The sequence below is a fragment of the Dermacentor albipictus genome, chromosome 7 (genome assembly GCF_038994185.2).
Source record: "Dermacentor albipictus isolate Rhodes 1998 colony chromosome 7, USDA_Dalb.pri_finalv2, whole genome shotgun sequence".
Classification (NCBI taxonomy): domain Eukaryota; kingdom Metazoa; phylum Arthropoda; class Arachnida; order Ixodida; family Ixodidae; genus Dermacentor; species Dermacentor albipictus.
This window is the reverse complement of record NC_091827.1, coordinates 85,973,896-85,996,044: the sequence shown is the minus strand read 5'-3', so window position 1 is coordinate 85,996,044 and position 22,149 is coordinate 85,973,896. Positions and strand designations below refer to the sequence as shown.

The following is a 22,149-nucleotide window of genomic DNA, read 5'->3' as shown; positions in this document are numbered from 1 at the left end:
GGTGACTACTGGTAAGACACAGCTGTTATACATTTTTCTCTAGAGGAATAATGCAACCTGCTGTTCATGAACTGAGGATGCCCGCCAAATGCACTCCAGCCCATTTTTGTTCTGATTATTTCAGTCTCATGGTCGTAATACGCAGTCACTACCTGCCCTAAGTAGATGTATTCCCTTTCCACTTCCAGTGCCTCGCTACATATGTTGTATACTACTGTTCCCTTCCGAGACTGTTAAACATTACTTTAGTTTTCTCCAGGTTAATTTTTAGACCCACCTTTCTGCTTTGCCTGTTCAAATCAGTGAGCATGCATTGCAATTGGTCCCCTGAGTTACTAAGCAAGGCAATATCATCAGCGAATCGCAGGTTGCTAAGGTATTCTCCATAAACTTTTATCCCCCATTCTTCCCACTCCAGGTCTCTGAATACCTCCTGTAAACATGCTGTGAATAGCATTGGAGAGATCGTATCTCCCTGTCTGACGCCTTTCTTTATTGGGATTTTTTTGCTTTCTTTGTGGAGGACTACGGTGGCTGTGGAGCCACTATAGATACCTTTCAGCATTTTTACATATGGCTCGTCTACACCCCGATTCTGTAATGCCTGCTTGACTGCCGAGGCTTCGACTGAATCAAACGCCTTCTCGTAATCAATGAAAGCAATATACAAGGGTTGGTTATATTCTGCACATTTCTCTATCACCTGATTGATAGTGTTCATATGGTCTATTGCTGAGTAGCCTTTACGAAATCCTGCCTCGTCCTTTGGTTGACAGAAGTCTAAGGCGTTCCTGATTCTATTTGCGATTAGCTTAGTAAATACTTTGTAGGCAAGGGACAGTAATCTGATTGGTTTATAATTTTTGAAGTCTTTAGCGTCCCCTTTCTTATGGATTAAGATTACGTTGGCGTTGTTCCAAGATTCCAGTACGCTCGAGGTCACGAGGCATTGCGTATACAGGGTGGCCAGTTTTTCTATGCCATAACCTATGCCATATTCCCCCACTGACTCGTCTCCAGCCTGCTTCTTGCCTACCCTAGCATGGAAGTCGCCCATCAGTATAGTGCATTTTGTTTTGACTTCACCCATTTCCGATTCCACGTCTTCACAGAAGCTTTCGACTAGCTGGTCTTATTGACTGGATGGAGGCGTATAGTACGACCCTCAATTTGTACCTCTTGTTGAGTTTCAGAAGACCTGCCACCCTCTCGTTAGTGCTATATAATTCCTGTTAGCAGCTATATCCTTATTAAGCAGGAATCTGACTCGTAGTTCTGATCTCTCCGCTAAGCCCCGGTAGCACAGGACGTGCCCCCTTTTTAGCACTGTATAAGCTTCATTTATCCTAACCTCACCGAGCCCTATTATATCCCATTTAATGCCTGCGAATTTCTCTAATAGCACTGCCAGACTCGGATCTCTAGATAACATTCTAGCGTTATAACGTTGCCAGGGTCAGATTCGAATGGCGGCCTGTCCGGATCCAGAGATTCTTAGCACCCTCTGCTGCGTCACATGTCTGATCGCTGCCGTGGTCAGTTCCTTCGCAGCTGCTGGGGACTGAGGGTCGGGGTTTCATGGTTGTGTTCGTATAGGAGGTTGTGGCCAAGTACGGCACCAGGGTGGCCAATCCTGCTCTGGTGAGGGAGTACTTTACCAGTTCTGGTCACCGTGATCAGGCCGCACTCTAGGCCTGTTAATGCAGTTTTAGCAACACGCGGATTTAATTTTTTTAGCCCAGTGGAAAATTGCGCGGCACCGGGATTTGAACAACTGTCCTCTTGCATGCAAGGCGGATGCTCTTCCTTTACGCCATCGCTGCATCCTTACATTATAGCATGGCGTTTAAGATAGGCTGTGCTGCTCCTCTATGTTGCACCGAATAGGTATGAAAGTGGGAGATATACAGCACTTTATCTGGTTTTGCGGGTGTTTCACTCTGGGGGAAGGGCTTCTCGAAAGCATGTGAACCAGATGATGCAGGGGCAACAGATGTGGGCTACAGTAGGTGACAAATTTTGCAATGAGCAGTGAACACAAATGAACACAAAGCAAGACATGTTTCCAATGGCATGGAAGTTCACAGGGCCCATTTTCTGGCACAGACATGGATGCAGACAAAAGCAGATTCTTTATGTTTATTGTCACATGCAGTAATGAAAACATCAGTGGAACAAATGTTATTGCACGAGCAAAACTTGTTTACTAGTGCAGCCACAAAATGAATGACATGAGCACAGAAAAGAATGCAATGTTTAAAACTGATAGGTGAATAAGACACTATTTTGTAGGACAGTGTTGACACAACTTCACTTGTATGACATTTCTTTTACAGTAGTGCAGACCAATAAGGTGAAAGACCATCAGTCAAACCCTCCCAAACGAGGGAAATCTTATCAGTCCACTTTGCCATCCAACGCCAGCAAACATACACATACAGTCAGATTTGATTATAATGAATTTCAGAACACTGAAGCTGCAAGATGGCAAAATATTTGTTTACATAGGACAAAGGTTACATCCATAACTGATAAATCGAACTCCACATAACGCAGGTGCCGTGGAAATAAATGGGAGATGTGAGAACTATTGCTGAAAAACTACAAATTACCAGTACTTAGGCAGTTAGTACATTATAAAGTCACTTGCTGTAACTTGCTGTGGTTTTAACAAAGTTTAAGGCAAAAAAATACAGTGGCATCCATTTTAGAACTTTTAAGCATTTTAAGACAAACCTTGATATGTCAAAACACGTGTCATGACCCTGTGAACGAGCTCTTCGATCCAGTCCAACATAATACAGTTACGAACATTACGCAATGAACACCTAATGCCAGAGTCTACGTACCCATGTGCAAGGGCGACGCCCCTAAACATCGATGCCACCCAATAGGTACGCAGGTGCTATCAACTCAAACACACTGTTCACATGTGTGAAAAGCTCAGCAGATTTTTCATCGTGCAACCATATATGTGGCACATCCGAGCCAGCATATTAAAAAAAAAAAAGAAAAGCGACCCTTATACAAGAATACACAGTGACTGTACCTATAGCACTATTAGAAAAGGAAGGTCAAGAAAACAATATTTTAAATGCCATACTAGAGCACCCACGTTATATACCGCGCCATAAAATCTTAAAACCACAATAAAAACACTAAGACACGAAGCCTCTTTGCTTTTCTTTTTCATATCGTCAAAAACAAAGTCTTTAGCTCAAAGAATTTGTTGTCGTTGGCTGGTGCTGCCATATACATGTCACATAAAAGTTCGTCATAAAAACACAAGGGGTAAAAACAATGCAACAAAGTACTACACTTCTCATTTTGTTCACTAGGTAAAGTTGGCACTCTGTTTGGCCCGACATTAAAATTTCAGGGAGGCTTGTCGAGCATACACTCGTCAGTCCACTCCAGTAGTGAGGAGGTTGCTTCTTCTGTTGACCTGTCTGCAACACCGGCAGTGAGTGGCTAGCCAGCAGGGAAAACCGGCATGAGCAGCGATGATGTGAGCAAGACGTAGCTCCGTCGTCAACGCTTGAAGAAAGATGTTATTTGCTGTTGTGTGTTCAGCAGCACCCTTTTTGCCTTACTCTTTCCCTGCACATTAACAAGAACGGAAGATTGCACAAGCTTAATACTTGTTTTCACATCTGGAAACATACACACACTTTTGTACTGTTTAACAATTGATACAGCAACATGAATATAACAAATCATTGTACACAATGACATACATAAATATAAACTATAGATGGCCACATTTTATTTCTGTAGATATTCTACTGCCATAATGAAACTGAAGATGCTAGATCTGAGGCAATATTGGTTGCAGTGTACAGTAGAACCTCGTTGTATGGGCTCACCCTGAAGTAGAAAACTTCGCATACGAAGAGCTCATGTTCCTGGGCCACATCACCAACAAGTTCGGAGTTTGTTCTGACCCACAGAAAACAGCTGTGATAGCGAAATTTCTGCAGTCCGTCCACAAGAAAGCAGATTCCTTGGCTTCTATGCCTAATATAGGTCCTTTGCTAAGGACTTTTCTCGCATCGGCGAGGCATTGGCCCATCTCACAAAATCAACCATCAAATTCAAGTGGCAAACGCCGCAAGCCAGAGCACTCCAAGAGCTTAAATGACGCTTGCAGTCACCACCAGTACTTGCCCACTTCGACAAAAATGCTGACACAGAAATCCGTACCGACACAAGCAGTGTTGGCCTTTGTGCCGTGCTAGTCCAAAGGAAAGACAGGCTTGAAAGGGTCACAGCTTACGCTAGCAGCTCGCTATTGATAGTGGAAGCCAATTATGCTATGACGGAAAAAGAATGACATGCCATCATTTCAGCCACCGCACTGTTTTCACCTTACCCATATAGTAAGCCCTTCAAAATCGTCAGCGGCCATCGCACATTGTGTTGGCTGGCAAATTTAAAGGACCCTTCAGGGCACATAACACAGTGGAACCTTAGATTGCAAGAATTTGATGTCACCATGGTCTACAAGTCCAGACAGAAAGACCCTGATGCCCGCTGCCTGTCTTGCGTCCCCATCGACCCGCTACCACAAGACGACTAAGACGAGGACACCTTCCTGGGGACAATAAGCGCCGACAACTTTGGCGAGCAGCAGTGAGCAGACCCGGAGCTATGAAGCCTTGCTGAGTACTTCGAAAGTAAGAACAACTTTGTCCCGAAGGTACTTAAGCGTGGTTTGTCTTCACTTTCACTACAGAACCACGTCCCCATAAAGAACAACTCTTCTCTGCAGACAACCTTCTCTTTGTGCCCACAGCACTCTGGCCAGAAGTCCTGCACACCCTGCATGACGATCAGACAGCCGGGCACCTCAGGATTTTCCCGTACGCTCGCAAGAATACAAGAGAAGTACTATTGGCTGCGCCTGAGTGCCGATGTCGCCCATTATGTCAAGACATGCCGGGACTGTCAATGATGCAAGACACCAGCAATAAGGCCAGCGGGACTGCTACAACCAATTAAGCTTCCTTGAGGACCATTACAACAGATCGGGATGGACTCATTGGGGCCATTTCTGACATCAACATCCGGGACTAAGTGGAGTGTCTTGTCTATCAACTACCTAACCCGCTACCTTACCCACTACACCAAAACGAAAGCTCTGCCTAAAGGTAGTGCGGCCGAAGTGGCGAAATTCTTTGTTGGGAACATCCTATTACGACATGGTGCCCCAGCAGTCCTCATCACCGACAGGGGAACGGCCTTTACAGCAGAGATCACCCAAACCATTCTGCAATACAGCCAGACAAGCCACAGGAGGACAAGTGCCTACCATCTGCAGACAAACGGTAGCAGTTGAACAATACCCTTGCCGACATGCTTGCAATGTACGTCGACGTCAAGCACAATATGTGGAATGCCATCCTGCCATTCGTAACCTTTGCTTACAACATGGTGGTGCAAGAAACAACGCAGACCACGACGTTTAAGCTGGCTTATGGTAGGAACCCGACAACAGCTCTTGACGCCATGCTGCCACACGTCATCAATGAAGAGAATCTTGACGTCACCTCCAATCTACAGAGCGTCGAGGAAGCATGACAACTTGCTCACCTGCGCATCATGAGCTAGCAAAGGACGGACAGCTGACACCATAATCTTCAGCGACGCTACGTGGAATACTATCCCTGCAACTGTGTTTGGGTTTGGACCCCGATACCTGGTGAGGACACAGTGAGAAAATTTTGCGACACTATTTCGGACGCTACAAGATCCTCCAACATATCTGCGCACTGGACTATGCAGATGTGCCAAACAGCATTACAGTGCGATAGTGGCACCGCGCATTACCTGAAGTCGTCCATGTGGTGCACCTTGAACCTTTTACTCCCGCCAACAGACTTTGTGACTGTTGTTTCTTTTAGTTACTACAGGTGCTTTACTGCTTTTGCTTTTGTGTGTGCAGCATCGGGATGACGCATTTTAAGAGTGGGGCAATGACACGTGTACTTGTCTTTCTCCAATGACCGGTTTTCACTGGCTAACAGATGTTAAACGTGATCACTTAGCGCAGGGTGCGCCTGCATGTATCAGAACTTAGTCGAATGTTATCGATGGGTCTACCTGTTGTCTGTTGTCACGGTACCTAGTGTAATCCGATTGTATGCACAATGCGAATTGTGTTCTGGAAAGCACATGGGCACTAGTGATTATGCTGGAAGCTTCAACGAGTCATGCATAAAAGTTTGCACGATTGACTTGCACATGATATTTTCAACAATCACAGTTTAAAGCATGCATTATGGAAGCAAAAATATCAAATACTAAGCAAGATCAATATAAAGTACCAAACACAAGCTTAATCTCAATTAGTCGCCATTCTGTCGCCTGCTGCTCCTTCCTCGGACTTGGATTCTCTCCCTCTTCTTTTGCAGCTTTATCAGAATCGCTACAATCAACTTGAAACAGCACATTCTGAACATTTGCACGTCTTGGCCAATGATTTCGCTTAATTAGCCTATTACTGGCAAGCCAGCGCACCAATGTTGCATTCACGCTTGAAAAAATTTTACACCCTTTGGGATGTATCTTGTTCCCAAACGATCATTGTCAGTGTCTTGCTTGCGTTTCCTTTCTTGAAAACTCTGCACTCGCTTCTTTCCTAGATGCGTATGCTGCTCATGACCTGGAAATACTGGGCACGCAGCGTTAGAAAAAAAATTGAAAGGTACAAAAAGATGGATGACTGTCTTTTAGGGAGAATATGAGTCCCAAAGGTTGCAAGCATATGTTAGATGCGATAATACAGACCGAACAGTTGCGTATCAGCATGGCATGCCACCGACTGCCAAATGAAGATTGACAGGAAGGCTTTTGCTGGACCATTGAAGGCACCAAACTATAGTGTTTCTTTTGCATACACCCAATGGCATTTCTTTTTAAGACAATGTCTTCCCAAACAAATTACCTCCACTTTTTCACATCAGGAATGTGGGTTTGTAGCTTTTATCATGGGCAATCCTGAAGACGGTGCTGTCAAAAATGTGGGTCGATCATGAAAGCAGTGCAGTACAAGACAATTTAAGCAGTCTGATGCTCCTCCAACTTCCCTCACACAAGGAGGGGGGGGGGGGTGCGATACTCCATCCTATTCTCAGGAAGACATTGTCTTTGATAAACATCAACTGGAGGCCGAACCACCTTTCAACCTTTTCTCAACGCATATGCTTATAATGAATACTATCAAATACAACGAACGTATTAGGCGGAAAACAATTTACGCAGGTAGCTGAATGAATACTGCCAGGGTTTACGTGCTCACACCTGTTAGATATCATAGCTACAAATGCATAGCCTGTTTGATTTGCCGACACCTGCTTGTACTGGAGCCCACTGATGCATACGCACACAACAGCGTAAATATAAAACACACATGAGCTCTAACTATACAAACCTTATGCTTGCCTCAATCAGCGATGTAGCACCTGAACAGGGTGCAAAAACGTTTCAAATAACCAAAGATCTCGTAGAACATGAACCATTTAAAAATTGTACATGAAATGTAATGCACCGTCAAGAACTTTGGGGTTTGTGTGAGTTTGTGTGAATATGAGTCCCAAAGGTTGCAAGCATATGTTAGATGCGATAATACAGACCGAACAGTTGCGTATCAGCATGGCATGCCACCGACTGCCAAATGAAGATTGACAGGAAGGCTTTTGCTGGACCATTGAAGGCACCAAACTATAGTGTTTCTTTTGCATACACCCAATGGCATTTCTTTTTAAGACAATGTCTTCCCAAACAAATTACCTCCACTTTTTCACATCAGGAATGTGGGTTTGTAGCTTTTATCATGGGCAATCCTGAAGAAGGTGCTGTCAAAAATGTGGGTCGATCATGAAAGCAGTGCAGTACAAGACAATTTAAGCAGTCTGATGCTCCTCCAACTTCCCTCACACAAGGAGGGGGGGGGGGGGTGCGATACTCCATCCTATTCTCAGGAAGACATTGTCTTTGATAAACATCAACTAGAGGCCGAACCACCTTTCATCCTTTTCTCAACGCATATGCTTATAATGAATACTATCAAATACAACGAAGGTATTAGGCGGAAAACAATTTACGCAGGTAGCTGAATGAATACTGCCAGGGTTTACGTGCTCACACCTGTTAGATATCATAGCTACAAATGCATAGCCTGTTTGGTTTGCCGACACCTGCTTGTACTGGAGCCCACTGATGCATACGCACACAACAGTGTAAATATAAAACACACATGAGCTCTAACTATACAAACCTTATGCTTGCCTCAATCAGCGATGTAGCACCTGAACAGGGTGCAAAAAAGTTTGAAATAACCAAAGATCTTGTAGAACATGAACCATTTAAAAATCTACATGAAATGTAATGCACCGTCAAGAACTTTGGGGTTTGCGTGAGTTAACTGGAATTTCAAATGAGTAGGCAAGCTTGCATTATCCCGAGCTGACCGTACCTGTGCAAGTATGACTTTCCAAGGACGAACTACCCACAACAACATTTCTGCTGTAAGGGAGACAAGGCCAAATAGTGGTGCGCTTAGTCAGCAACAGATAACTCATCAGAAAAAAAAATAATAAAAAAACACTGAATATTTGACCGCAGTTTAACCTTCCTGTACCACTATCTCAACACATACCTTGTGAACAGCGGAGAGCGTCTGTCTCTTGAAGAGCCTCGTCATGACCTTGTGCTGCTTGCGGCTGCGCGACGCACTCGGGGCGGACAACTTCGTCTCAGAGGGCGCTGCGGGCCGTGGCGGCGTTTCTAGCGCCTGCAGTGGCCAGTTTTCCAGGTCGCACGCTGTCGAGTCTGGCACGCTGGCTTCTTTCTCTGTGCCATTTTCGAGGGCGTTGAGGTGGGGAAGCAAGCGCCGCTGAGGTAGGTTAAAGGTGTTGTCGACCTTCTTTCTTGGGGAGAGCACGGCATCGGCGGAAGGAGGAGACTGGCGTGGCAGCGAGTCAACATCCGACGACACTGCATCGCACTCCACGCGTGGACCTTGCCCCTGTAAAAAATTATGTGCGTAAGAGTTGGTGATCACGGTTATCTATTTGCAGAGCAGAAATTAAAAAGAACCCTGCAAGACAGATTAAGTGTGTATCATTTGCTCTAATAACATGGTATGGTTTGTCAAGATGTATCAGGTGCAATGACGGCACCAACATGGGAATAACACGTAGCTCACAGCACGAAAAGAGGGAAACAAGAAAAGGTAGGGAAAACGCAAGCGCAGCCTTCAACTGAAGACTTATTAAAGTCATGGTTCGATGGTTCTGTTGACCTGGATCGATGAATTTTGTGCTGACAGAGACCATGCACCGAAAAAAAAAAAAAGGACATGTTAGAATTGAGCAAATGCTGTGATACAGGAGACTTTCGTTAATTAGATTTTTCAATTATTTCGATCTTGACCGAAGGTTTCGGCTGGCACCCACACATTTCTATGGGCCTAAACATTTGTTACTTCCATCCTAAGATTGGCATTCACCAGATAATTTAAGCTTGACCATTCAGCAATCCCGCACCTGACCCCTATTGTGACAGCAATAACAGCCTCTTTACTAGAGCTGAGGGGAGAGTGAACGCTTTGAACAGACGTCATCTCCAGTCGGAAATGCATATTTTCGGCCCACCCAGAAAGATTTTCAAGCAATAGCGGTACCTCACAATGTCAGGCTGTGGTATTTACCAGATTCTAACGTCACCCTTTCATTTTATAAAAAAAAAATTTGATCAAAGATTGCCCGCGCGGTGCAATCGTATACGAAACCAAAACCACCCTCGCGGCGTCCACACGCTTTACCACACAACACGGCTGTATTGCAGCGTAGCTGATGTACAGAAAAGTGCGGCAAAGCTGACTTTAGGAATCTGGGTGCCATTCTAAAATATCGGTAGCATGTTAGACTTCTTTGTTTGAAGATTCAACAGTAATATAGTTTTCTGCTTTGGATATATTGAAAGTGGGTGTGCGCTTGATTCGGGGGCATTGTTAGACTTGGGCAAATACAGCCAAATGAATTAGCGGTGTGTCTCGGCATTTTTTTTTCCATTGTGTTTAATTCAACAAAACAGACTGGTGGGCTAGTTGGTATTGCATATTATTAGTTTTCAGCGCAAAGAAACGCACAATATGAAAGAAGGCTGTATCCTGCGTGCCTTCTTTCGTGTTGTGCATTTCTTTGCGCTGAAAATGATTAACTTGTTTAATTCGACCAGCCGAATAACTGAATCAATTTCATCGGTCTTCTCAGGGTCGAATTAACGGAAGTCCACTGTATTTCATCGCGAGCTACTATTGTTGCTTGAAAATCTGCCCCTGGCAGGCCGAACATGCAATGTTTTCGGGCAGCTGATGGCGTGTGTTAGACATGTTCTCTGTGCCCCGAGCTATGACAAGACAGACGTCGCTAAAGGGGTTACCATAGGGATCAGGTGCATGTGTGTTGACCAGTTAAGTTTGAATCACTTCGCAAAGGTAAATTTTAAGGTTGAAACAACGAGTTTAGGCCAATAGAGATGTACAGGTGCTGGCCGGGACCTTCAGTCGGGATCGTATAAACCGTAAAATCCAATTAACAGAAGTCTACTGTACTTGAAAAACCAAATAGTAGATCACTGATTCGCAACCAAATTATTCAGAAATTCACTATTCAACTATATTTCAGTATATGCACACCTGTTGCTTTCACCTCTGCAGATGGCCAGTAAGTTTACACCCAAATAAAATGTTTTGAGCCAACGGCCACTGAACTTTCTTGAACAGTACTTACCCAAGCTCCCGGTGTCATGCTGGCAGCACCAGTTAGCCTGCGCTTGGTGGGCGGTGTGAGCCAGTCAGCCATCGACGCCTTCCTCCTTGTCGGTGTCCGAAGACTGCACGTGGAAGGGTGTGGAGGTACAAGCCGGGACGAACTGGGTGATGCGATGACCGGTGGCTCTGCGCTCTCTGCAAGACAGGTTTGGCTCGTAGAGCTTCAAGCTGTATTAATCTAGGAGTGCGCAAACAGTTACTTCCTAAAAAAAATTATCAAGCTCAAATGGAATGGTAAATTGCCCTAAGACAGGAAGAACAGAAGTAGACAGGACAACAGAGCCGAATGCCGAGCCTGAATTGAAAACCAAAGGTGCATTCTGACCGGCGAATGACAAAGGTTGCGCAGCGAACTGCAGCTGGCAAGCAAAGTGCCACTCATAGAGCCAGATGTTCACATTATCTAACGTGACTTGGCTATCGTCGCACCAAGATATCCCGTAAATGGCGCCGTTCACGTCTGCTCGAACCGCCGCTGCGACGTAAAGCAAGTGTCAGGGCACACAGACATCCTGCTGCTGCGCCACTGATTGGTACAGCAGCTTAGCCGTTTGAATTGCACGACTTGACCATTGAGAAGCGAGCGACTGACACAAAACAGCCTCTTTTCAACAACAGCAACCATTCGGAACCAACTTGTTCGCACGACCTTCCGGATTGTGAATGAGTTTGAAGCGAGCACAGAAGAGAAGCGATTTGGGGGGGGGGGGGGGATGCAGAGGTATTGTTTTTGCCTTGCATAGTAAGCAATGTGAATGTATGCCATGATTCAAAGATTGCAAGTTGATTGGAAATAATTGCTAACAGTGCACATACAAAATCACAAGAGGCTGCTGAAATTAAACGTGTGACTCACAATGTATCAGCTGTTTGTTGGTAGCTTGTAGCAATGCACTTTAACAATGAGCTGAACAGTAATAGTATGCACTAACCGCCAATTGCAAATTTGCATCTCTTGACGAGCACTGCTGTTGAAAACGTGACGACGCAGCAAATGTTACCTAAAATATGCACTACAAGGTTCTCTGTTGTTTCGTAAGCGGCGAAAAAAATTCCAACTCTCACATGGCAGTAAGCAAGGGCGATACCAGGGTCGTTCGATACATTTCATGTGGGCATGAAACTTCCCCGAAAATTTCATGCAGGGACAGAAGGTGGCCCCAGAGGCGCTGGCATTAATAGAAAGTAAACAATCTGCCACGCCAGATGGCTGGGCTGTGCAGTCCTGCAAATCTTTCATGAGGGAAGGCACCTCTCCCACATTTATTTCAGCATGCTTGTAGAGTGAACATGCGACAGGAACTTTTGGCAAAATAATTTTATGTGCGATGTTTGTGCTTAAATTATACACAGCGCCATCTCATGATTGACGTCACCCTGCTCCCGCCTAGTAGTAGCCTTCCTTGCACAAACTGTTTCGTTTGGCTGTTCTTATTTGCACTTTGTCTAGTTATATAGATAAGTCAGTTATATTTGGTCAGCTAGTTCAGTGTTACTTATTAGTTGATTACTTAATACATTAACTATATTTGCTTAGTTATTATAGTTAGCTAGGTTATTCTATTTCAGTTAGATACCTTAGTTAATCAGTGGGTTAGGTTTGGTCGATTAGTCAATTAGATTTGTTAGTTTATTTATTTAGTTAGCTTTGTTATTGTAGTTTCTTACGTTACTTGTTATTTAGTTTTGCTAGTTAATGCAGATTAGTAAGTTAGGTTAGTTAGCTATTGGTTTGATAATTAGTTTAGTAATTAGTACCTGTTTGTTCAGTTAGTTAATCCGTTTGTTAGCTTTGCTAGTCTGAAATGGAAGATTTTTTACACGCAATTACATAAAAGCACAACGTGAACTTGCTCTGTAGTCGGTTCCTAACGATAGAGTAGTCAAACCGTACAATTTGAATTGTGAATAAAGTCGCTGTTGCAAACGCAGTTGGAAACGGAACGAGGCACTGTAGTTGCTTTGAAACTGTTTGCGTTTAAGTTTCTGAACACTGTACAGAAACAGGGCAGTGATGTGCCCATTGTGTCGACAGTATTCACACTCATTCATTCATTCATTCATTCATTCATTCATTCATTCACGCAGATACAGGCCACCGACCCTTGCGCAATAGCAGGCATACCACAGAACGCCTGTGGCACCTGTTCGTCATCTGCTCCAGTTTGCCTTCTGCTTGTGCCAGCGCTGCGGTGTGTCCAATGCAGACGCTACATGAAGCTCTTCCCTAGCGATGCACAGGAAGTTTCGCGGCCAGACGAAAAGCATTCAAGGACCCTGGCGATACCTAGCAGCATTTCAAAACTTTCGTAGGGAACACAGGGGCAGAGCAAACAACTCGTCCCGCTTTCCCTACCGAATATAAAATGGCACTGCTTCACTGAAATGCAGCGCCTGCTGCCCCAAAGTGCTGATCATCCTGTGGGATTTGAGTGCAATAAAAGTGGACAAAAAGGGTAACCTGCTGCCGGTAAGAACCGAATCCAGATCACGCACGTGATGCTTTTACCAATTATGCTACTGTGGCGGCCATTCTCCAATGCAATTTTCTTAATGCCAATCTTGTAGTGCTTAGCAAGTGTTGCTTTCCACTTTTCTTCCAGAATACAGAAGGGTTTTCCATCTTTACAGCAGGTAGTTTCTGTGGGTTATCGCGAGTTCCTAGAGGCCAATCGGTGAGACAAATGAAAGCGCAGACCGCGCATCGGGTGACTACACCGCTCCACACGGCCATTGGCGTAGCACTTGTTGACCAAGACCGGCACAGACAGTAAAGCGCCTTTTCACTGTTGAGTTTGGCATCATTTGCTGCCTGTTGTAGGTTCTCATACCAAGAGGCCCACGGCAAGAGCGATTGCACGATGCCCTCCCTCTTCCCTCCATCTAGGTACATCTGCCGTCCATGTAAATGGCATCTGCAGTTGGGTGGTCAGCACACTAGTAACACAACATTTTCGAGCTCGCTGTGTAAATGCAAAGCTAGTGTTGTGCCGTTTTGAATGACGCAACGAGAACAGATGTGAGTGCTTACGAATGGTGTTGAGACGAGGGGCCACCATGCGCTGCTTAGCAAAGATGGTGGCTATGAACAATCATCCTATACACTCATTTTCATTGCTTTGTCAACTTTCTGGGTGTTGTGTGACCGGTATAGATTTGCGTTGAAGCCAAACAGACTGGACAGGGTGGTCGTGATGAAAATTCGCCGCAGGCCAATGCAATATTCGGCCAATGTGGAAAGCTTGTCACCAACAAGTTCCTTGGGTGTGGCTCATTAGTGACCCGTTGAAAGACCACACCTACGGGGCTGCACTGATGGCTGTTGAAGTGACGTTTGGGTCTGCACGCGACCAGTTGGCAACTACTATGCATACGTGTGTCAATTCGGCCATGTGCTTAAGGGGGGATGCTGCATCAAAATACAACTCGCTTATTTCTTTATGAAACTTGGTGAAACTTGGCAAACTTGTTCAGTTTCTTTTGCAGATTCCAAAAATGCAATTACATTCCTTCTAGCTTGCTTAGTTCGTCAGATAATTAAAAATCATTTGGCATTATGCGTGAAAGTAATTAAAAAATAATCACTCGTTAAAAATTTTCTATATACGTGTCTGTGGACTCAGTAAACCATAAGGGACACAATAATGCAAGCAGATTTTAGTTTGTGAATTTATGTCCCATATTTAAAGCCCATTGAATACGAGTGTCTCATAACAGATAATTACCCACTGAGAAAATGCACCATATAATATATTTTTCAAAAGGAAATCTTAAAAATGGTTTGCATCAATGTGTGCTCCATTCATTCAGCTATGCACTTCAAAAAGAATTATTACGATATCTGCAATTGCAGCTGAGATACCGCATTTACGGATGCACTGAGAGGCCAAAATTTGCATTTTGAGTAAAGTGAAAAAAACAAACAAGAAAGCTTTATTTAGAAAAAATGGAGAAATGTAAACACATTTGCACTCTTAAAGCACTAATATGCTCCCGGGGCATAATCACTTTGATCACTGCCACCTTTATGGCGCTTCTTTAGTGTTTGTTGCACAGTGTCTGCAGATGCACGTTTGTGTGCGGATGAGACTGATCGCTGCCGATCCTTTTCTTTCATGCGTTTAGTGCTTCGCTGGCCAGGATTCATGCTAAGCTCATGCAAAATTCCAGCTGAGGTTCTTTCACGGCCTGCATTAAAGTTCATTACAGCTTCCGCCACAGCTGCTTCAATGGCGAATAAAGATGCATGCTTCCCTTTTGGGGCGAGTGCCCATATTAGTGAGTGCAGGCTCTCATTACTATTCTGAGTTTTGCCACGCACACACCGCTCAAGAAGCTTCTTATCAGACAGCCGCTCGTAGATAGGCAGTAGAGCTTTGGCCACATGATCAGGAAGGCTATAACGATGTTTTGGTGCTGGCTCTTCTTTAGCTTTTGCAGCATTTTGCCGGCACCACGAATTGGGACCAGTGGGACAAAGGCTGTGATTGGCGAGACTATCATTTGATGTTACGTGGTGATATGTCGCCATCACAGCCTTTTGCATAGCCTCAATGTCATCACTGTGCGACTTGATTGCCCAGCCATAGTACGAGCTGAGTTTGTTCACAAGGTCACCAGTCAACCTCCCTTTTCCACCTAGTGGTTTCGAGCCCTTGTGTTTTGCCAGCAGATTGCGGAGGGCTGTCCCCATGCGCTTCTGTACATGGTTGACACATTCCTCTTTTTGGATATCTATATACCCATACACTTCAGCCTCCTTTAGGGCAAGGAACGTCCTGCTGTCCCCATCTGACAAAACAGTAGTATATCTGAGCTGGTGCTTCTCCCAAGACCTCTTGAATAGAATAAGGCCAGCCTCAACCTCCATTTCGCCAGATTTCTTGTCCGTATTTTTTTGGCATACGTGAGTGGCCTTCCATTCTTCATAGAGAGGGTCATGAGCTTGTGGTCCGCGTTCGCAACCAGCACAAAAGTTGCTTAGTACGACGTGGTCCAAGACGAGCCCCGAAAAAAGTTCAATAACCGCGCCGACTCCGATGTGGGACGAATGCCCGCGGGTCATCCAAGACCCGTCGTAGGACACGGCGATGTTACCGGGATTGTCCAGCCTAAGCTCGCTGTACAATTTCCGTACGGCTTCTGCGCTCTCCTTTTCTTGTCGCTCGGCTGCACGAGCCGCGGCGGGCGTCAACTTTGTCTTTTGGTAGGCTTGCCACGTTTTCGTGTGCAGTCCGCGGTGAGAAATGTTCATGATGGCGAAAATATCGTTGAGGGCCGTTTGTCTGTTGCCAGTAGCTTGCATGGCACGCGCAGCCAGAATGTTTATTGTAAACGGATTCACTTTTTTATCACCGTTCACGCGCGGCGAGCTCCAAACCGTAGCTTTATCACCGCAGTTGGGGCAAACAAGTGACAGTTTCACGGCAAGGCCGTATTCTCGCTCCTCTTGGCATATTTTCGCGTTTCCGCTACATATCTTGCACTGTAGGTGTTCAAGAAGCGTGTTCACCAATTCTAAACACACCACGGTGAAACTGGTCTCGTCAGCCGGGCAGCCACCGGAATCGCTCGCGGCCAACAAGTCCGATTTTCTTTGCGTTGCTGCAGTCGATGCAAGCTCTCGAACTTTGGCATCTGCTCTTTTTTTACCTTCATCAATATCTGAAGGCGTCCGGAGCACTGTATCGCGACGAACGCGGCCGACGTCAGGGTCACTCGTTGACGGGACCGCTAAGCCTAATCCTGGTGTACGCAGCTCGGCGGCTCCGTCGCTCGATGCCTGCAGTCGCTCATCTTCGATTTGCAGTTCGCCCTCGGTGCCTCTCGATCTTTCAGCCACCCTTCTGATGTTCTGAATCAGTGACGACCTTCTTTTCTTGCCGTACTTATGTCGGCACACAAACTTTCTCGTTGACATCGCGGTAATTTTCGCGTCCGACAGCAGGACAAAATGGCGTCCGTGTAAGCGATCGAGACGAGCTGCAGACGATGCTCTCAGCCAATCGCGTAGCCGCTTTTCATCACGTGCCCTGAGCAGCCAATAGCGACTGGTATTTCATCATTTTTTCGCGGCGTTTCTCTACTGTTACCGGTGACTGGAGAGAAGCGCTAGCGCGCGAAAATTGAAGACGAAAAACTGCTCTTTCAAATGATACTAACATGGCCGCGAGCGGAGCGATGGCGCGGAAGCTGCGCATCGTTGAAATTGCACCGTTTTCGGTTCTACATCTACTCAAATTAAGCTACCTTTAATGCAAAAAAATGATATTGCCGTTGAAATAGATATGTTGCAGATATGAAACTTTGCAGATTAGTAGAATAATGAACGTAGATTCCAAATATAGCATTTTCCAAAATTCGATTTTTTCGCGATTTTTCAGTGCCAAAGACCCGTGTCCCCCCTTAAGCTCATGTCTGTGTGCTTAAGCCCACGTGCTGGCAGGAAGCTCCAAAATGCTCAAATCTGTGCACGTGAACGCTGAACCCATGTGTGCGCTACAATCTGCGTGCCTTTTCGGTGGCCAATCGGCCCTATCTTCATACGTGCATTCATGCATTCCATACGCGCTGCTTTTGTTGTTCCATCTGTCTGCATTTCGTTAGCTGTTTGGATTGGCCCCGTCAACCTGGTTGAACCTTGTACCAACAGAGATTGTGCGCCATAGGAACGCTGCGCGATAAGGCACTGGCGCGGGAAAACACAGCGCAAACAGCGCGGCCATCCAACTTGGCACACCCAGCCACGGCAGAGCATGAGAAGACCTGCACTCGCCTGGCCCTCTCACCCACCCCCTAGGGCACGCTTGATCACGTTACTGTATAAAACTGACACAGGTGGTACACAAGAAATCTGTGGCATTTCTTAGTAGGACACTCAATGTATAAGTGAGAGTACCTGCCACCTACAGTGTTGGCAATTCAGGAGACACTGCGCTACATATTTGCCCACATGTTTGTTACTATTGAGAGTCACACACCTAAATCAGCGCACACGCAAATAAATGCTCAAAGGAGAGAATGGAAAATCAAAGCAACATTTTGTGGATCAGAACACCACAGATGAAAAGGAGACGCTACTGAGAAATGTGACAAGTGACTCTGCAAAAAAATGAGAAGTGCCGTGAAATGAAAGCGTAGAGCACGTAATACTCAAAACATGCAAGTTGCTGTCTAGACAGAAGATCGCAAAGTGGTGCATACCGCTACATCCATTCCTTCACGGCTTTGCAAGCAGCAGACATGGCATTGCGCAAGAGCATCGCTGGGTGCCACGCTGCAGTCATGGATCAAAGGTGTGCAGAAACCGTCGGTAACGGCGACCTTGTCAGGGGCGTGCAGGGGCATGCAAGAGGTTGCAACAAGCGTCAAAGGTTGCACAGATAAAAAAAAAAAAGGCTGCATGGGCCAACAGAGCATTGGCGAAAAAGCAGCAAGCAGCCACCGAAAGCCGATGGCATCGAGAGGTCGAGAAACTCGAGGTCAGCTGTGTACTGCAAAAGGGTAAGTCAGTTGCGGTTGACAGACGGGCAGGGATTTGGAGGGCCCAAATGCACAAACAGATAGGACGGCAGCAACAAGAAACCCAACGTATTCACTCGAATCCAGGCCAACCACCAAAATTGTTAAGGCTGGGAAGCACTGTCACATTGTAGTTACGGTAAAGAAGCAATCAGTGCTAAAACTGCAAGTCACGAATCTTTTTCTTTAGTGAGTGAACTAGTGCCAAGAAAGACAAGCAACGGTCGGGGCATAACAGCTGCAGCAAGCACGATTGTCGAATTCTGATCTACGGGTCAAATGTGCCAACTATTTTAACACGACTCATTGTACATTCCAGTGTGGTCACTGGTGCTCACCTGTTATATGGTGCTCCACCACAAAAAATTACTGTAATATCCAAACAACAAAACTTATGCCTACAAAAAACCCTGTTAGTGTGACAGATTTACGAGGAACTTCAATGTAAACTACAAACTACCCTATTTACTGGTGTAATGAACGCATTCGCATAATGAACGCACCCTCAGATTAGTCTCGAAAAAGTCGGCGTAATGAATGCACCCTCAACTTTGCTACTGTGCAGTCCCACGATCGAACAGCCGTGCTGTCGTTTTTCGGAGAGTTTACAATCTTTCGACTCTTGCACATGTATTTAAAGCAAGCACACTTAATGCTTAACGCATCCTTTCTGCCAGTGCTGGCACAAGGGCACCTCATTGATGCGAGAGCGGAAAAAACGCAACTGGCTCTCTGCAATGTACGCAGTTTACTTTTTTTATGCTGACATAATAGGAGGGAGCTCGCGGGATGCGCAGCCAGGCATGGCGCGGGGGAGGAAGAAGGGGTGGTTGGCATTCGGTCGACACAGTTGGCATAGTGTCAAATTTGCGAGTCTGTGGCTCGCTTTTCTGCCAGCCTTGGGTTTCGATGTGTATGATCGGCCTTAAGTCCAGTCATACGCCTGTTGCGGGACGCAGAGTTTATCTGCTCACAAAACGTAAACACTTATCAGACACCAATGAACTTTGACGTGCCAACGAGCAGGCCGTTTGAGGAAAGAGACCCATACAGCATGCTTGTCGAAACGGGTGCGCGCTTCAATGTGATGCTTGCGATAATGACAGACGGCTGGAAGTGGCATGTGAGGATGAGCTCGGGCGCGATTGGGGATCGCTGTTCGGAGCGCACATTCAGTTTCGCTGCCCCGACTTCTTGCGGCTGACCCGTTGGTTGTTTATTCTATGGTGGAACTACAATGTGAAAGAAGCGACCAGCGACCTGAACGGCAGGTCTGGCGGCTCTAATGCAGAGTTAACTTTCGGTTCGAAAATGGTACACATATTTTTACTGCAAAGAGAAGTTATATGATGCATGTTTGAAATCATTACTGCCTTACTTTTCAATTTTTGCGGTTTCGAAAATGACGCCACGAAATTCACCCCGCACAATGAATGCACCCCCCAAATTTGCTTCAGTATATTGGGAAAAAAAGTGCGTCCATTACGCGGATAAATACGGTAATACTCTGCAGGGCTTGGAAACCAAAATCATGAATAGACTCAGGAGAGCACGTTGTTGGGCGAGTCGGTCGTACATACTTAAAGAAGGGAATCTTTTTTAGCGCAATTCCCTTCTTTAAGCATGAATAGACTAACAGCGAAAAGAACACTGCCGTACAGGTGCCCGTCATGCTTTATTAAAACAAACCACCTTGTACTGCGATCTACTGCTGCTATTCCCGCCAGCCGGGATGAACCATGGCACACTGTGTGCTCGAAGGTTCTCCACACTTCAAGAAAAAATTGGCAAGTTTCTTTTGAACCTTATTCGATCCGAGAAGCAAGAGTTTTCGCTCGAGTTGGGCAACGCCCAATAGGGAGTCCTCTGCAGCGTCGCGTGAACAAATGAAGCTACAGATGCCGTCTATGTGTTGCAGCACATCAGCAAATGTGGTAGGCACAGGTGAAGCAGCTTTGGCGTTGTCGCTCTTGTTAGAAGTCACAGCGGTGTGGGCAGGAGGCAATGCCGCCTCGACGGCATCGTCCAGCGACACCTTGCCTCGCCGCAGATAGCAACATTGTCATCGGCCTTAATGTTCTCGGTGAAGGTCGTGGCGAGGTTCTAACTCCTGAAATAGTCGGTGACAAATTCTGCATCAGCCTCAAGCATGGAGCTCCATGCTGCTTTTCCGCCTCTTTGATGACATTCAGCTCAGTGCCGAGTAACAGAACTGCTCGCTTTTGGGACATCATGCGTCGGCGTTGCTCGACACAACCCAAAACTTCTCAGCTAACTGCTGTTCGGCACGATCACGACAAAGAACCTGTGCAAAAACTTCTATGCACAACCTTGTTGGTGATCTGCCGCTGTGGTAGTAGGAACCTGGAAGGAGAGGAACGCTTCTCCAGCCCGACAAGAGGTGACGCCAGCGAGAAGTGAGAGAGGAAGTGATTGTGGAAAAGAAAAGATGCTACAGCTGACTCTCGTTACAACGGACCCTGATAATCCGGCAAAAACAGTCCTTGTTATCCGAAGTCCATAATATCCAAGACACCTCACTTCCAAAACTTTCGTTGCGATGTTTAACTTTATTGCAAAGAGTGAGTGACAAATGTCCAAAGTAAAAAACAAGTAAGTCACAATATTGCCTGAAAGGCGAAGCATTGATTGTGATAGCAAATTAAGCAAGATAGGTGTGGCAGCGGCAGTGAGCGAATTGACTTTTGTGTGGTCTCTCGCTTCAAAGCGAACTAAGCGTCGAAAGCACAGCACATATGAAGCTACTGGCACTGGGCGCACTCTGTGCACTTCGCAAGCCACTTTCAAGATGTGGCGCCTGCCCGGCCGTGTCGCTAACAGAAGCCACCGGAGTAGAACCCCGTCTCTTTCCCTTGTCACCCCCGTGCCTCGCGCACAATATACTGAGCCGTGATCGTCGGCTGACCCTCGCAAGTCGGTTGCTAGCCCGTGTCGACCCGGCGCAAGTCCGTTTTATGCACCCAATTTTGACAAAGATTGCCACTAATTTCGTCCACTGTAGCCGATAGTCCGTTGTAGCACGGTCCGTTAGAAGCGAACTTTGTTGCATTAATACAATGGGTAGAGCGAACTAAGGTTGAAATATGGTCCGTTGTAATGAGCGTAGACATTATTTCGGCATAGGCGGCTGCTGCGGAGGGAAGAGAAACAAACACTGAGACGAGGCAAGAGCGAACCGTTTGAGCGGGGTCAAGCGCTCAGCACGCGAAGGGGGCCCCTACCGAAGGAGAAGATATGGTACGAGGAAAGTGGCCCACGGCACTTTCGTTTGCCGCTTGGTCCCGCACTTCACGTGGGTCATCTTATAATGTGGCTTAGGCGCAACATCGTGTCTGATAACCAAGGTACTTAATGTACTGCTTTTATGGGAACTTAGCCGGGACTGCACTAATCCGTCGTAAGACCCGGGTCGTCGCGAAACTGGGGGACGTATAACCGGGTTACCACTGCACACAGAAGTGTTCTATCAGATGCCTGTGAAATGAATGTGGAATGAGCATGCATCTGTGTACTCGTGAGTGAGTAGGCTGACCAATGGTCTCCTAAGTGGCAGTTACAGTCAACAACAGGACAGTTTCGAAAGACAGTGGAGCAAGAGCCTGCCTACGCGCGCAAGCCACGGGATGCAACAACTGCAACATACCTGTAAGTGTGAACGCCTCGGCACGTGTACAGTCCACTGTCGTGTCCTCCGTGCCTGCTGCATCCCAGAGCAGCACCCGAAAGTCATCTCCGCAAGTCGCCAGCTGTAAACAGAACGCACATACACA

The 22,149-nt window shown here is 46.1% G+C and overlaps 1 protein-coding gene across 2 annotated transcripts in view; it reads right to left on the bottom strand.

The window, feature by feature from the left end:
- Positions 1–2,124: 2,124 nt before the first annotated feature.
- l(2)dtl (WD40 domain-containing protein denticleless) overlaps positions 2,125–22,149 on the bottom strand; it is a 42,918-nt gene continuing 22,893 nt past the window's right edge. Inside the window, exons 13-16 of one of the 2 annotated variants that reach the window (XM_065428981.1) lie at positions 22,023–22,125; positions 10,797–10,972; positions 8,660–9,028; positions 2,125–3,600 (exon numbers count right to left, since the gene is read on the bottom strand). In XM_065428981.1, the coding sequence (XP_065285053.1) occupies positions 3,532–3,600; positions 8,660–9,028; positions 10,797–10,972; positions 22,023–22,125 (717 nt within the window). In that variant the 3' untranslated portion in view covers positions 2,125–3,531. Of the gene's footprint in view, positions 3,601–8,659; positions 9,029–10,796; positions 10,973–18,040; positions 18,161–22,022; positions 22,126–22,149 lie in introns of those variants that run through there. The other variant, XR_010563682.2, reaches the window with a different exon arrangement.